Genomic DNA, 17,442 nt, shown 5'->3' with positions numbered 1-17,442 from the left:
AAATAGCACTTCCTTATTCACTTTCTCTATGCCATTCATGGATTTTATAGACCTGTGGCATATCCCCACTTAGTTCTCTCTTCTATCTTTCTAGTTTTTTTAATCTTTCCTTATATGGAAGTTGTTCTATACACCAGTCCTTTTTTCATACCCTTTTTCTGCATCCTTTCCAGTTCTAATATCTCTTTTGAGATAGGATAACCGCAACTGCACACGGTACTCAAAATGTGGACTACCATGGATTTGTATAGCAGCTTTATGATCTATACTGTTGCAGGATTGATATGCCCATCACCCTTGGGGTAGAAGTTTAGTACAGCCCTGCAGTTGGACTCAACACGGTGTGCCTCAACAGTTTGAGTCCCCACCATGCTCTCACTTACCAAGACAAAGTCAATGGCCAAGCCTTCTTTCCCTTTCAGGAAAGGGCAGCCTGGTGGTCAAAGGTAATAGCAAGGGGTGCCAGGCCACCACCTCAAGGGAGGGTGTAGTGATCAGTGTAGAGAGACCCAGCCTCTAGTCACCCCTCTCTCCTCCCCAGGTTCCAATCTTCGGGCCAGTTGATAGTGTGGTTGCCTACCACCAGCTCAGTGGTGCTCTGACCAAAACATGCCGAGCTTTGTTCCTGTATAGTTATCTTTCCATGAGAGGACCTCCCTTCTTATCCCAGGACTGTGTTCACTTAAGAGCGTTTGGTATGGGACCTTGTCAAAGATTTTCTTAAAAGACCAACTACGCTGTACCAACAACTGGATCATCTTTGTATATATGCTTGTTGACACCCTCAGAGAATTTAAATAGATTGGTTAGGCATGATTTCCCTTTACAAAAGCTATATTCACTCTTCCCCAACATACCTGTTCATGATAATTCTATTTTTTGTTGTATTTTCCACCAGTTTGCCTGATAATAAAATTAGCTTTACCAGCCTGTTGTTGCTGAAATTGCCTTGTCTCCCTTACCTCATTTGCAGTGAAGACTGCTGCAAAGAATTCATTTAGCTTCTCTACAATGGCCTTGTTGTCTGTGAGATAGTTGAAGAGAAAAAAGGATAGAAAATATTAGAATATGAAACCTTGACAAGAAAAGTGTACAGACAAAAAAAGCAGTAAATAAGGTTAATCTTGGAGCAGAGAAGGTTTGGTGGTTGTTTTTTCCTGAGAATTGGACTCACAGATATAACTTCTAATCTAGCAAACATTTAAGGATAGGCTTAATTTTAAGGACACGGGTAATTCTATTTTTGAATATGAGAGACTGGTCATTTGCTCACTATTAATCAAATGCTTAACGCTTTGCTGGATTGGACCATAATGTAAAAATAGGTCTGGATCAAGGAGATAGATACTGGTTTTCTTGCAGCAACATCTTATTTTAACATGATAATTTTTTTTATCGTGAAACAGAGGAGGGTGATGGGGAAGGAGGAGAAAGAAAAGAGAAGGGTGCTCTAAGCTGTCCTATTCCATTCTTTCCCTTTTTTTCTATCCTGTTCTGAAGTAACTGTTCTAGTTTCTCCATTTAAAATAATCTGGTTGTTCTAGAAGTAACTGACTTCATTCACTAGTGCTATTACTGTGACCTCTTTTAGAATTAAAATTTTCAACCTCCTTTTATTTCTTAGTTATGGATGGCCACTTAAGTCAGACTTCTGTGGAATTATGTTAGATATCTTTTTGTTTACTTTACTTTCATTGGACTACTCATGTTTATTTAAGTATGTGCTTAAGTGCTTCTAGATCAGGGCCACAAAGCTCAGGATGGCACGTTAATGACAATGGAGCTTGCATGTGCATACCTGTCTTTTTTTGAAATGTCTGTGTCTTATGGGAAAGCTTTGGAAGATAGCTATCAGATGTTTGAAATTAGCTTAATTAGTCAAAAATTGTTTTGCATGCCAGTATTAGCACATACTGTATTAAGTTTTCTACTGAAAAATATTGTGCAACTCCAGAACAGGTCTACTTTATAAAATCGTGTAATCATTTCAGGATGAATTACCACTGACGGCAATAAAGACCATTTGTCCCATTTAAAACGTGGAACACAGATTTTTACATTGGAAAAAAAACCCGTTTGGTTACAATAAAATGGCTTTAATTGTAGAAATGTTTTTAATTTTTAAAGTTTTATATTCTGGGTATCATAGTTGTATTATATTTCAAAGAAAATAACGTGCACCTTTAACAAAAAAAGTGTACAAATTGTTTGTTTTCTTTTGCAGGAAAGAACTAATATTGTCTGGCACTTTAAATCCAGTTAAGGATTTACATCTTGGAAAACTGGCATTAACTAAGTTCCCGAAGAGTCCAGAAACATGGATTCACAGGTTTTTCTTTTTTCTCTCTCTCTTCCCCCCTTCCTCTCCCCAACCAGTATATTTTAATGCTTCTGTCTATGTTTTGGAGTAGGGAAGGTGTTGGGAATAGTTCTTGAACACACTGGGTGCAGGTGAAAACAAGCAGAGGATTTATTGATTCACACAGCTAGTGGAGTACAGGCAGTCCCCGAGTTACGTGGATCCGACTTATGTCGGATCCGCAGTTACGAACAGGGATTTCTTGCCCTGGAGAACTAGAGCAGCAGCACGCCTGGTCCCGCCGCCCGCCTTCTCCAGGGCAAGAAAAGCTGCTCCACGGCAAGAAAAGCTGCAGACCAGGGAGACGCTGAACAACGCGGCGGAGGACCCGGGCCGGACCGCGGCGCTGATCTGGAAGCGCCACGGTTCGGCCCGGGTCCTCCGCAGCTTTGCTCCATGTCTCCCTGGTCTGCTGGGGGGGGGGGGGGGCGCAGCTAGTGCCCCCCCCCAGCAGACCAGGGAGACGTGGAGCAAAGCCGGGAGCCTGTAGTAGAGCAGGTGGGGCACTGCCGGTTGGTCCTGCAGCACCGCTCCTTGGCGCTACTGGACCAACCCGGCAGCAGCCCAGCTGCCCTCCCCCAGGCGTCCTGATTCAGCTGCTGATCAGTTTCAGCAGTGGCTGAATCAGGATGCTTGGGGCAGAGCAGCTGGGGTGCTGCTGGGTTGGTCCAGTAGCTCCGAGGAGCGGCCACGCTACTGAACCAAGCCAGCAGCACCCGAGCTGCTCTGCCCCAGGCGTCCCAAAGTCAGCTGCTGCTGAAACTGACCAGCGGCTGATTACAGGAAGCCCGAGGCAGAGTTGCTCTGCCCTGGGCTTCCTGGAATCAGCTGCTGATCAGTTTCAGCAGCAGCTGACTTGGGGACGCCTGGGGTTCTTACCTTGAATCTGTATGTAAGTGGAACTGGTGTCCAGATTCAGCGGCTGTTGAAACTGATCAGTTTCAGCAGCGGCTGATGCCAGTTCCGACTTACTTACAGATTCAACTTAAGAACAAACCTACAGTCCCTATCTTGTACGTAACCCGGGGACTGCCTGTACTCATCAGGGGTTAACCCAGTGAGCACTAACTTAACCAAAACAGACATTAGATTATATAGGTAGCAGATGGATGGAGGAGAAGTGATTTGATAGGTCTAGCAGCAGAAGTGAGACATGCACATAAGCCAATGGTCTACAACAGTTACACAGTATCTCCGCCCATTGCCAATTAAACATATTATCACTAATACAGGTAAATATTTATAACAAGCTAAATAAGCCAACATAAACAAAGACGTATTGATGGTCATTTTGTCGGCCGGAAATATTATGCGTCTCCTGCGGGGGAGGTATTGCCTTGGCGCGATCTTTGGGATTCAAGCTTATTTTCTAGGAACAAAGCAGACAATGAAAAACAATCCCGCGTGGTTGATTGGTACCGGCCTTATCAAAGCGAGGCCCTTTTGGAATGTGGTTGCCAGGGTCAAGTTAACAAGTTAACTGCTGTCTGGGTGCTTCCCAGGGCTAGCCTAATGATTTGAGTTGTCAGTTCTCAGCAAGATACCATGGACTGCCTCAATTTACCCTACAGTTTGTGATGGATGTAGGCAAGCATTTGGAAACAGAGCAGATTTCCAAACTATGTACTATATGTAAAATTAACTGCTTTTATTTTTAAAAGAATCCTCTCAATTATGTGTAGGACTTAAGCGTTCAAATCAAACATGTATTTCTGCATGTTACATGTGTCTTTTGATATAACTACAGCGGTGTGTAACTTTTTTTCATTTTGTATTCCCATTATGAATGCTTGAAAATTGCCATCAAATTAATGTTAGGTTTTCCACATTTTACTTTTTTAAAATTTTCCATTAACTTGTAGACCTGTCAGAGAACAAGGATACATTAAAAATTAAATTTGTAGCTAGATTATATCCCATTACAATACTCTGATATTTTCTCTTATGATTATATTTCACCATCCATAAAATTATGCAATGACAATGCCTCTTCTTGAGCAATAACAAAGAAAATGCTCTTTATCTGAAAAGGCAACCCAGTGGTCAATCAAAGGCACCAAATGCCTTTGGCTGGTGACACCTAATGCTTTCTGGTATATGGTAAAGCAAGCCTGTGGTCCTGGCCCAAAGCAGCAGAGACCCTAGCCAGATCCACAAGAAGTTGTTCTAGTTGCTCGCTATGGAGGAGGTGACCCCTCTGCTGAATGGCTCTGTCCCTGAGCAGAAGCCCTTACAGTGATATTCAGGATATTAGTATGTAATTGAATAGTCATGTAATCGTATCAAATATTAGTGGTTACATGACTATTTGATAGTCCCTGGAAGGGGGTTGGCAGCCAGTGCGCTCCCAGCCTCACTCCCGGGGAGCCCCCGCCCACCCTGTGCTGATGCCTCTCTATCGGAGCAGCAGTGAAGGGTGGCAGAGCCTGGTGGCACTGCCCAGGGGTCTGTACTACACCTCACCAGGACCCCAGCCTTCCACATACCTTATGCCTTTAGAGATCCAGTGTCACTGACCCTGTGACTAGGCAGGGAGCCCTCCACAGTTGTCACATCTACTCATTCACTGTTCAGGTCTGTCAGAGCCATCCTCAGGTACATGCTGTTCAGCACAAGGGTGGATTCCCCTGTAATTAGGGGCTCATTCTTCCCTTTACAATCCAGGTCAGGAGTCTCTACTAGTGTTTTAGACTCCTGAGACACACAGTGAGTACCCTACAGCCCCAGTATCACTACTGCTCAAATCATTCCCACTATATCTGTTAACACAAAAATCAAAAGAAAATCTTAAAAATCAATAGAAATTGTTGAAAGTAGAAAAACATAATTCTGTACATATATATACATGTGCATACACATCCCTTTCCTGTTATTTTCTTTAATAGGGTTGACATGGCACCAGAATTTAATGTAATCGGAATTATGCTATCTTGTAACTTTCTAAACTTGATTTTTTTTTTTTATTACCTCTACCTCATTCTTACTATTTGGCTGCTTTGCTTTATGTATTTACATTATGTAGAACGAAAAGGGTAGTAGATGTGATGGAGAGGAGAGAAATAACTTTCAAGTGCCATGATTTAGCTTTGGCTGTCTCAAACTCCTTCATGTTAAACCAGTGGTGGGCAATAATTTTTTATGGGGGCCACTCCGAGATTTTGAAAAGTGGTCGAGGGACACACTCTTCTATGATATTAATAGAGTTGGGTATAGAAGAGGGCTTGGGGTAAGGGATTGAGGGTCTGGGAGGGAGTTTGAGTGAAGGAGGCAGTTATGACCTGGGGCACTGGACTGGGGTTCATGGGTTTGGGTTGTGACCTAGGGCAAGGGACTGGGATTTGGAATATGACTGGGGCAGGAGGAGATTGTGACCTGGGCCAAGGGATTGGGGTACAAGAGGGAGTGCAAGGGTTTGGGCTGTGACCTGGGGCAGGGGATTGGGGTACAGGTTCTGGGAGGAGATGTGGGGGGCAGAGGGTTTGGGTTATAGGGGTGTCAAGGCTATTCCCCACTCTGGCACTCCCAGTGCAGAAGGTGGGGGCCTGCAAAAGACCTTAAATACCTTGCCTCTATAGGCTCTGCTTATACAAAAAACTCCTCAGATGCACTGACTCTGGAAGATAGGCTGTCACCATCAAGGGATTTTTTTTAAAGAACCCTGAAAACATCAGGAAGGAACACTTGAATTCCTTCCCCAGAAATACCCAAAGCTCTTCTGCCACAAGAGAACTTGAAAAAAGAAACAAAAGAAAACAGAGAAAACAAATTTTGTCTTTGATAGCTGGCCTCCCAGGCTAGGCTGACATACACACAAACCTCCTGTTACCTTCCAGAATACACAAATCAAATCACTGCCTTGAAAAGGGGGATTTTATTAACAAAGCCAAAAGATATACTTGATAAAGCTTACTTGGTTGCTACATGTTACAGAGCAACTAAGAACAGAACAGATCAAAACGCAAGGAACAATCTCTTTCAGCTGTAGCTTAAATATGGTGAGTGGGGGAAGGAAGGCACATGGAATTTACACAGAGAAGTTTAACCAAACAACCAAAACACAGAAAAATACCCTGATTGTGACTAAATATATGTTTTTCCCTTATTTACTCATGATCCCTTTATGGCCCTGTCCACTTACGTGCCATAACGATCCTGATTATTGCATATTGCTCCTTCCAGCCCTTAACTTAGAACTCTCACAAAGGAAGAGCAGCAAGGTATCTATATACAGGCAGTCCCTGAGTTACGCGGATCCGACTTATGTCGGATCCGCAGTTACGAACGGGGTCCTCTCCCTGGTCTCCAGGGGGACGGGGAGCAAAGCAGAGCAAAGCGGCGGAGCACGCGGGCAGCGGACAGCCCAGACGCGTCTGGGCTGCCCGCTGCCTGCGTGTTCCGCCGCTTTGCTCCCCGTCCCCCTGGTCTGCAGGTCTGGGCTGTCCTGCTGCCCCCGTGCTCCGCGGCTTTGCTCCGGACGCCTGTGGTACAGCAGCTGGGGCGCTGCCGGTTGGTCCCGTAGCGCCGCTCTGGGTGCTACTGGAACAACCCGGCAGCACCCCAGCTGCTCTGCCCCAGGCGTCCCCAAGTCAGCCGCTGCTGAAACTGACCAGTGGCTGACTACAGGAAGCCCCTGCCCCGGGCTTCCTGGAATCAGCCCCTGATCAGTTTCAGTAGCAGCTGACTTGGGGATGCCTGGGGTTCTTAAGTTGAATCTGTATGTAAGTCAGAACTGGCGTCCAGTTTCAGCCACTGTTGAAACTGATCGGTTTCAACAGCGGCTGAATCTGGACGCCAGTTCCGACTTACATACAGATTCAACTTAAGAACAAACCTACAGTCCCTATCTTGTACGTAACCCGGGGACTGCCTGTACAGATCAAATTTAATCAGTCTTTCCCATTGGCTTCTCTGGTTTTCTGCCAAACCTCCACTAGCTACCTGAGTTTAACCCATTAGTCACCCGGTGCTGACAAGCACCTCTCCTATCCAAAACGGGAGAGTAGGGGACAGAGGTTTGGGGGAAGGAGAGGCTGGAGAATGGGCAGTTCCCATTGGTCACAAACTGGTTAATGGGTTTGTGATGAGGCCATGAAGCCTTGCCCCCTCCTCTCTCCTCTTCCGGGCTTAGAGTTATGTGAAAGGAACCACCAGCAGCCTCTTTTCTGAGCGGCATGTGGGTGGGGTGAGGCAAGCAGGGTACCTGCCTGAGGCTCCCCACTGTGTCTGTGGGCTGGATCCAGTGTTTTGGCGGGCCAAATCTGGCCCGCAGGCCATATTTTGCCCAGCCCAGTGTTAGACAGTGCTGGACTATAAATTATATCATGTACTATAAGTGACTTCTTAAGAAATAAAGCTAGGTATTCTTTCACATGTATTTGTTGCCCTTCATGTATTTGTTTAGTGTTAAAATTATTTACATAGAAATGAAGAATTAGAAATTCATGTTTTATGCTTTACAGTATTTGTTAAAGAAATCACGCATCTTTTAATTTTCCTGCATAAGCACATTTTTTTCATCTCTCATTTTGGGTGTTTGTCACTCAGTGTCCCACTTTTGCATTTTGGCAGTTGAGCAGCAAAAAACTCCCATGTTTGGGCATCATTGGTTCCTGCATTTGTGACATGGATTCCCTCTTCTTCTAAATGAAGTAATCAAAGATTGTAGCTTGGCTTGCTGCCCTCTTTTAGCTACAATGAGTGTCATATCCGAAGCAGACTTACAAATAATTTGATCCGGCATTCTTGATCTCAGATTGGAAATGCAGTCAATTTGAAAATCACATTTTCTCTCTCGAAATTTTATCTATCTGTACTATTATTTTCAAAGTAACAGGCAAGGAGACTATGTATAGTTAGTTTTAGTGTTTCTCTTGTACAGTATTTGGTCAGCAAGTTTCCTCTATTATTGAGGTGGGTTTTGCACATACTAATTAGGGAAAAAGAGAAACTCTGGGGGAAAAAAAGGGGAGTGCATGGGAGAAATATGAGACACTCTGAACTGGTTGTTTTTAGTTTTTAGATCTTTATTGAGGACATTTCTTCAAACATGTGGAATGACATTGGTAGCATTTGAAATGAAAGTGAGCCAAAACAAAGTGGATATAAGGGTATCATTTTTTGGTCTCCATTGTTAAAACCTGTGGCTATGTCTAGACTCGCGGCTTCTTGTGTCAGAAATATGCAAATGAGGCTAAGCGTGGAATATTGCTGAGCCTCATTTGCATACCTAATGAGCTGCCATTTTTGCAGAAGAGGCTCTTTTGCCAGAAGGAGCTGTCTATGCTGCCCCTTCTTGCGCAAAAAACCCCCTCTTGCACAATGCTGTTATTCCTGAAAATAATCGGTGTAGTAACATTGCACAAAAGGGTTTTTCCTGCACAAGAAGGGGCAGTGTAGACAGCTCCTTCTGACACAAAAGCCTCTTCTGCAAAAATGGTGGCTTATTAGGTATACAAATGAGGCTCGGCGATAGTCCATGCTTAGCCTCATTTGCATATTTCTCGCGCAAGAAGCCATGAGTGTAGACATAGCCTGTGGGTCCTGTTCCAGAGGTCCACTCAGCTTTCAATAGAATCCCCTCTTGCAGCATTGTCTGTCTGTTTATATGCTGTTTGTTGACCATTGTATGTTTGTAATACCTTTTCAAATAAAAGGTATTTGAAACAAACTTAATAGGACAAATATATTTACAGCTTTACTTTGACATGAAGATGGTATAAGCAGTCAGTATATCTATTGCAGTTTTGAGGCAGTGGCTTAAAATACAGTTCACATTTTTTAGAAGTGTCCATTAATAATAAAATAAAATGTAATGCGTGAATCTGTTCTCAGTTATTCCAGCTCACATGTGGCTAGTTTCCTAGTGAAAAGGTCTTTGTTTTGTTTTTCAAACTGCTAGCCAAACAGTCTCTGCTTGGGACCTCAAAGTTAAGCTGGGTTTTTTTATTTATTCCTTGTATATCATCACCAGTAATAAAGGGTGCTGCAGGTGAAACGGAGGCCTCATTGATTCCTGTGTACCTTCACTGCTTTCAGTAGATTTGAAGAAGTGTAACTGATTAGAAGTTAGTGAACAGTTACTGATGCACAGGAAGAAATAGAATATGATTTACTTGTTCTTAGCTGTACTGACTCTGCAGGGCTAACAAGTAAAAAGCAGTAAAGTCTTTTTTTCTTTTTTGACTAAAGTCAGCCTGTAAAATTGAATCCACATGGTGCAAATCTGTTGAGTAAAATATATTTTTATATAATCTCTTTTCAGCATAAACACTATGGCTGTCTTGTCAAAAGGGAATTCAAAATCTAATTTAATCTTATTCCATGGAGTGTGGGTGTGTGTTGTGTGTGTTTGTTTGTTTTTCAAATCTGTATATTCAGGTTTTTTGGTAAAAATTTTTTTATTAACTTTCCCAAATTCTCACTATAGGTTGAACCACTCTGGTTGGGCAATCTCTGGTCCGGCAACATTTATAGTTCAGCATGATTTTAGTTAGTGGGATGTCTACTTATCATGGGTATAGCCAAGTTTCCTGCGGTCCCATAAATTTTGTTTACAGCCACCACTCCTGGCTCTGAGTGTTCTGTGCTATTTTTTAAGCTCTAATTCACTCCTAAATGTCTTCTAAGGACCCAATAAGCAGTGACAATGTTGGTAATGTTGCTAGACAATATTGATCTCCTATGGTTTGGCAGATTCTCTTGGTTTGGCACTGGTCAGATCCCAAGTAGGGATGTTAAAAACTGTGTATTAGGGTAACCATGTAACTGCTGAAAATCTCAGCAGTTACATGGTTACCTGTACTGTGGGTTCTGCAGCATAAAGCTTATCTTTATACTGCAGAGCCCACAGGTAAGCCTCCCTGGAAGTGGGGCCATTCCCATAGAAGAGGCTTTGCTAAGTGAAAATGACACCGTTAACTGATAAGCATCCACGTACTGGTTAAATGGTTAGTTGTTTACATTCAAACATCCCTAGTCCTGTGTGTGCTGGACTAGAGAGGTTCAACCTATATTAAGCAATTTACAGTTATTGGTCATATCTAATGTCAGCACTCTTTGTTACTCTTAAATGTGTTCTTAACTGAAGACTCTGTATCTGAACAGCTGATAGGTGATAGCCTGTTGGCTTGATTATCTAATCTCCAGTTTATTCTGTATTAAGGTGATGGGAAACACCACATATCTTGGTCAATTTATATAAAGAAATAAGGAATAAAGCAAAATGTTTTTCTCTTAAAAATGCTTTTGCACTGTTAACCCTCTATACCATTTAACCAGACGATGGGTGCTGCAACAACTAATTCAGGAAAACTCCTTGCCAACTCTTGTAACTAAAGGGAACTTGGGAACAGTGCCTGTGGAAAGAATTCAACGATTGGTACAGGAGGAAATGGATGTCTGCTGTGAAGCTGCTGGGAGGTATCCAAGCAACTACAATGCCTGGTCCCATCGTATTTGGATTTTGCAACATTTGGGAAAGCTGGATGTCAAGGTACAATAAAGAGTGTATAAACTGCCTGTGCAGAATGTAAATACGTTTTAAATCTGGATCCTCAAAGTGTACTGTGCTGTGGGAGAAGTGAATCATTGTCTCAGTGGTGTTGAACTGATGTTCACAATTAACGCTTTAAGAGACTAAGCATTCAAGGGTATGGACTATTCTATTGCTCTTTAGCAATGTAACTTGCATCCATCTGTAGGTACTTATATTGATAGAGAGCAGACAGGAGTCTGGGAGAGGAAGCAGAAGATGGAGCATAGATTCTCTGCTGGTATAATCTGTAAGGGTATGTCTATACTACCCTCCTAATTCGAACTAGGAGGGTAATGTAGGCATACCGCACTTGCAAATGAAGCCCGGGATTTGAATTTCCCGGGCTTCATTTGCATGAAGCCGGCCGGCGCCATTTTTAAATGCCGGCAGTTCGAACCCCGTGCCGTGCAGTTCGAATCCTCATTCCACGAGGAGTACAGCTAGTTCGGATTAGGAAGCCTAATCCGAACTAGCTACTCCGTGCCGTGTGTAGCCGCGCAGCCCGGGGTTCGAACTGCCGGCATTTAAAAATGGTGCCGGCCGGCTTCATGCAAATGAAGCCCAGGAAATTCAAATCCCGGGCTTCATTTGCAAATCTGATATGCCTACATTACCCTCCTAGTTCGAATTAGGAGGGTAGTGTAGACATACCCTAAGAGACCATTAGAATAAAAGCTTCTATGCAACAGGTGTTATTCCAATACTATAATATTCCTCTTTTTTACTACCCAGTATTCTTTAATGTCATATTGTGATGTCAGAATGTGCATAGCGGACTAGTATAGGCAATTTAGAAACAGAAAAGTGGTGCTTATAAGCATTTTAATGAAATCTAAGGACACTCTTCATGCCAGTTTATCCTGTTTCTTGAATCAGCAGTGTTATCAGTTAGGCAAAACTCACTAAATGTCCTTAAATATGCCTTATCAATTTCAGCAGTCATATTGTGTGAAAATCTTCTAGTTGCATCTCAGGCATGTTCATATTGTTCATCCAAAAATGAAATATGCTCAGGGCCTGCAGGAAGGTGAAGCTGCTGACACTTGACATGATCTAAAATAAGCACAAATTTCTAATTACTTTTACCTTGTGATTTCTCAGCTGTGAGGTGAGTTCTGTGCTTTTGTTTTGCTAATGCGCTGACATTCCATAGCAGCTGTTCCTGACTCTGCATTCTTTCACTACTCTCACCCCATCTGGGTGTTTTTTTTTTTTTTTTTTTTTTAAGAGAAGAGTGCTGACTCTGTAGAACCACAAAATCTGTTCTGGGCCTATCACTCACACCTTGGGAGATCGTTTTTGCTTATACTTTTTCCTGTTTTAGATTATCACCTGAGCACATTTTTAAAGAACTGTACATATTCCGTAATCACTTGACAAGTGTGAGGTAGTCAGACAGTCCAGCAACTCTCCCATCTAACTCCCAAATAAAAGGTGGGTGTGCAAAATTCAAAACTATGGAATTCTGAGGAATTTATTCATCAGGAATTCTGTACTCTCAGACAAAAGCCCTTGATGACTGTATTATTTTGTGTGTATTTATATTTTCTATTTCCATGCAGTTAAGTGGAACACAGCCATTCTCCTATTTAATTGGTAGCAGTTGTTTGGGCATTATCTCAAGGGCTTTTGCCACTGCGAGTCCCATAACTATAGACTATCAAAATAGGTAAAGAGGAAGACTGTAGCTTGAAACATAGCTCTCTTTGGATTTAGAAGTTGTTTGCAGCTATGTGAATTGCATTGAGCAATGGCAATTCACAAATAATTATATCCATGAAGGAAATTCAAGTCACACACTTAGCTTGTTCTTTAACTTTTTTTTGTTTTAAATTTGTTTGGAAACTCCCTAGTCCTTTTGCCTTCCATTCATCTTGGCAGCCATCCCAGTTTCCCTACTGGTCTCCTTTTGATCCGTAGGAAAGACTTTTATGCTGATCCTAGAATCCTTTGCAACAATTGCTGGTTCAGCACTTCAAAAGCATCATTGCCATGCTGCATTAGAGTGTCTGTGGGAACCAGGAAGGTTGTTCAACTTCCAGGGGAAACAAAGGAGGATTGGAGTCTCAAGACATAATCTAGGGAATATAAATACACAGAATTATAAAAAAGACATTTTACATTTGGTATATTTGTGCGTGAATAGTTAAAAAATTAATGAAAAGACAAGACAAATGAGGAAAGGGAGAAATGAGGTGGTTTTTTTTTGTTTTTTTTTTTTCAAAAATCTTAAGGACCATAATTGTAGCGTTTTTTCTCTCTAATTTTGTACCTTCGGTCAGTTGAATGTGTGTAGTTCAATGTGAATACCAGTTATAATATTAAAATGTAAACCTGCCTGATTGTGACCAAAAATTAGGCCTTCGGAATTCTTCATATTGTCTTTTTACTCCCACAACTACAAGCAACTGCAGTTTTGCATCCAAGTTGAAATGCCTTTAAAAATTTACCCCAAAATTACTATTACGGACATTTATAATACTGTAAACCAGGGCTGCTCATCACGTGCCCCATGGTCAACATGCGGCCCGCAGCCTATTTGTTTGCGGCCTGCTGGTGGGAGCCAAAACAAACAAAAAAAAGTAATCAATATAATGGTGTTCTGTTGATATACATTTTAATAGTTAAATTCCTAGACTGTCATTGCTCATTAAAAGCGCTGTCATATGGGTGAATATTGGGTGAATATTGCATTTTATTAATATCAGCAGAACTGACTTAAATGGGGCCTGGGTATTGTGTAGTCTTGCCTTAATCTTTGTATTCATGCCCATCAGTGTGAAAGAAGCTATTTGCATTTATGTTTGCATGTGTACGCAACCACACTTAAGTTGTGTCCCTCGGCATGTGCTGTGAGTATCATTGTGGCCCCTGGGGCTTCAAAGATTGAGTAGCCCTGCTGTAAACTGTTCTAGATAGCTGTTGGAATTTTTAAATTTTAAAATCTAGAATATTTTGAAGCTCATTCTAATATACTTTATTCTAGGAATGGTATAAGAAATATCTCCAAATAGAGTTTGGCCCTAAATTTAGTTGACATCTTAAAATTACAACCACGACTTCAGACTCATTCACTAAAACTAAAAAAAGTCTTTCATCCTAAAAATCTCATTTTATTAAAAAAAAAAATATCTTAGAGCTTACCCAATAACCCAACTGTAGGCTGCAAATGTTATCTGTGTGCAGGATTAAATGCTTTTGCACACATGGCTCACTATAAGAGATGGTTACTCAAATGGCTCAATCCTACAGAAGATGTGTGATTTAGATTGTGTGGACTGGCTTTGTGGTGAATTGACCTAATTAAAAAAAAAAGCCATTGTAATAGGGTGGCATTCTCTATGCAGGACTTTCGCTTGCTGACTAATTTGTTTGGTATAGAATCCTGAAATGCAGAATTCTTTTTGCTGGCTCTAACATCTGGTCAGGTGAGTATTACTAGTGTCAACCTAGGATATTAAAAAGGTTGGTTTATCTCTGGGGCATAAGGAACCAAGAATAGAGGAATTCTGAGGAATAGGTTCTCAGAATAACCAAACACAGGAGAAAGCTTAAGCTAAAATTTATCTGGTGGCAGTAGTGTTTACAATAACAGAGGCAAATGCTCAGATGGGGATAAATTCACTTCACATCTGTTGTATGAATTCTTTATTTGGAGCAGAATGGAAATACCACCTATTTGTCTTACCATAGAAGATAAAAAAGAAAGCTTCCCCATCAGAACTAGTCAGTCAAGGAGCTACAGATACCTTCTCACATTTGGTTAGCTGAGGAATAACTCCTCTTTGTGGTGGATAGTAGAGGATACATTCAGCTTTTTATATCCTTAAACACAGTAGTCTTATTTGGTGATGAGACTAAACATAATCTTGGGCTTTTGTAGACAATTGGGTGGTAACAAAATAGATTGTTTAACCTTCATTAGCGCTTGAGTTAAATAGTAACTGTTGTGGAGCCTAAGATGTTCATAGAGGCAGTGGGTTTTCTAGGTAAGTGTCAGGTGGCATGAGGAACTTCAGATAAGACTTTTAATGAAAGATAAAAAAGCTCATAAAATCAGTCAAATACAATCTGCTCAACACAGGCACAAATTGCTTAAAAAGTTGTGTTTTCTTAATCAGTTTTTGAGATTGCACATGTTTTTAGCAAAAATCTTTAGAACTATAGATAACATCTGCTGGAGGCGGAGGTAGTTTTGTGGCTAAATCACAGGACAGGGAGTCTGGAGTTGTGGTTTCTATTCCTGACGCTGCCACAATTACAGTATTTTAGATATTTCTTACAATTCAATTGAAAGCCAGTCTGGAAGTTCACTAGTTAGCTGCTTTATATTATACAGTTGAGCCACTGAACACATTTATTTGTAGGGCTGTCAAATTTGTAGGCTATTTTTTTTAAATTGCAATTAATCATGAGATTAAAAATAATTGTGATTAATTGCACTATTAAACAATAATAGAATACCAATTTAAATTATAAATTTTTGAATGATTTTCTACATTTTCAAATATATTTCAGTTACACAATAATTGTCCAATTTCTCACTTTATATTAAAAATATTTGTACTGAAAAAAATTGAAAAATACTATTTCTACCTCATTAGTTTTGTAGTACAATGTCTTTATCGTGAAAGTGCAACTTAAAATGTAGAATTGGATTTTTTTTCTCAATTACCCTAAAAAATAAAACAATGTAAAATTTGAGCCTACAAGTCAAAGCATGAAAGGGCATATGAATGTTTAGCATATCTGGCCTGTAAATAGCTTGCAAAACAAATTATCACAGTACCATATGAAAGTCTGTTGTCATTTTCAGATGAGTTTGTAAATAAGAAACAGGCAAATGTAATAAATTAATTTGCCATGTTGATTGGTTGAACAAGGCGTAGGACTGAGTGGAATTTGTAAGTACTAAAGTTTTGTGTTTTGGTTTTGAGTGTAGTTATGAAAATCTAATATATAAAGGAGAATGTTTATATGTTTGTGCTCTAATAATTTGGACACTATGAGACCTACCGCAACCAAACTTTCCATGGGATAACCTTTCCTCCAGGAGAAGGTTTTAAGGTACTTTTGGACCTGTTCGGGCCTGATCTCAACCTGTAAAAATAAAAAATAACCTGCTGCGCTGCGGGGGCAGCCCTGCCCACCCTAGGTTACGTGCCTGCTGCCTGTGGCCCCTAGCGCCATCCAGGACTTGCCCCACCCCCAAGCACAGAATGGCCCTGCCCCCCATGGCTATGGTTATCAGGTAGTTTTAAAAAAAAAAACGGATACACTTGATCGAGGGCAAGGGGAGGAATTGTCTGGGAGGAAGGGGGAGGAGCCAGGAAGCAGAGCTGGCGGGGGGAGTTGAGAGTGAGCGGGAGAGGGGCGGCTGGTGGGAAGCAGAGCTGGTCGGGGGAAAGGGAGAGGGGACAGCGGGACTGGCCAGGGGAGGTTGGGGGGGGGGGGGAGATGGTGGGAAGCAGAGCTGGTCAGGGGATAGGGGTCGGGGGCAGCAGATGGGAAGCAGAGCTGGTCGGGGGAGATTGGGAGGAGGAGAACCGGCCAGCAGGAAAGCAGGGCTGGTGGGTAGGGGCGTGGGAGAGTGAATCGGCCAGCCGGGAACAGGACCGAGCAACGCCGGGTAACTCCAGCTAGTTGTTAATAATTCCACATTTGTAAATTGTATTTTTATGATAGAGATTGCATTATAGTACTTGTATGAGGTGAACTGAAATAATATTTTAATCTTTTTTTACATTGCAATTATTTGTAATAAAAATAAAGTGAGCACTGTCTACTTCTTACTCTGTAATTGAAATGTATTTGAAAATGTAGAAAAACATCCAAAAATATTTTTAAATTGGTATTCTATTATGTGTAATTAAAACTGTGATTAATCATGTTTATTTTGTATTGATTACTTGCAATAACTGATTTAATTGGCAACTTTAATTATGTGGTTTCTATTACAATCTGTAGTCTAGTATTTATAACATTATTTTACTAGTTGAGTTTTCTTTCCAGGAACAAATTTTGTTGCTTAAATCCCTTTTAAAGAGTGATGGAGTCTACGAGTAGCTTAGTAAATGAAATATATTCAACCAGCGTCTTCTATAAAGTGTGATTTTGCTTTTTTTAAAACGAGCGACCCACCCCGCCCCCATCAACGAATCCAGGAGTCGGTGGAAGTTCCAGTGACTACTCAATTAGCTGATTAATCAAAATTTAACAGCCCTACTGCACATCAGTAACCATTGTTCTGTTAACATTCAAACAATGTCTCTTCCTTTTTGTGAAACAGCGCACTTCCCATATTTTGGCCCTCAAGACTTTTTACCATATTATGAAAGACCTTGAAAGTAACTCCATTGTTGAAATGGCAGGAGGCTTTCCATTGCAAATGCTATTTTTATGATCTGCAAGTAAGCATATCTCTCATCTGTTTCAGAATGTTTCCTCCTGAGTAAGGGGTGAAGAGAAGTCTGCTTCTGCTGAAGAGTCCAAATTTTCATTATTGAAATCCTGCACCTGATATTCTGTCCCATTGAATATCTGTCAGTGG

General features: G+C 41.3%; 1 protein-coding gene across 1 annotated transcript in view; it reads left to right on the top strand.

Annotated features, from left to right (window-relative positions):
• Window positions 1-17,442, top strand: part of PTAR1 (protein prenyltransferase alpha subunit repeat containing 1) — a 53,824-nt gene that overhangs the window by 25,764 nt on the left and 10,618 nt on the right. The window contains exons 4-5 of the mRNA XM_075931698.1: window positions 2,225-2,329; window positions 10,637-10,850. Coding sequence (XP_075787813.1) covers window positions 2,225-2,329; window positions 10,637-10,850 — 319 coding nt within the window. The remainder of the gene's footprint in view (window positions 1-2,224; window positions 2,330-10,636; window positions 10,851-17,442) is intronic.

Source organism: Pelodiscus sinensis, chromosome 6 (assembly GCF_049634645.1).
Source record: "Pelodiscus sinensis isolate JC-2024 chromosome 6, ASM4963464v1, whole genome shotgun sequence".
NCBI classification, from domain to species: Eukaryota; Metazoa; Chordata; order Testudines; family Trionychidae; genus Pelodiscus; species Pelodiscus sinensis.
Note: the sequence above shows the minus strand (reverse complement) of the source record. Positions and strands in the feature narration are given on the sequence as shown.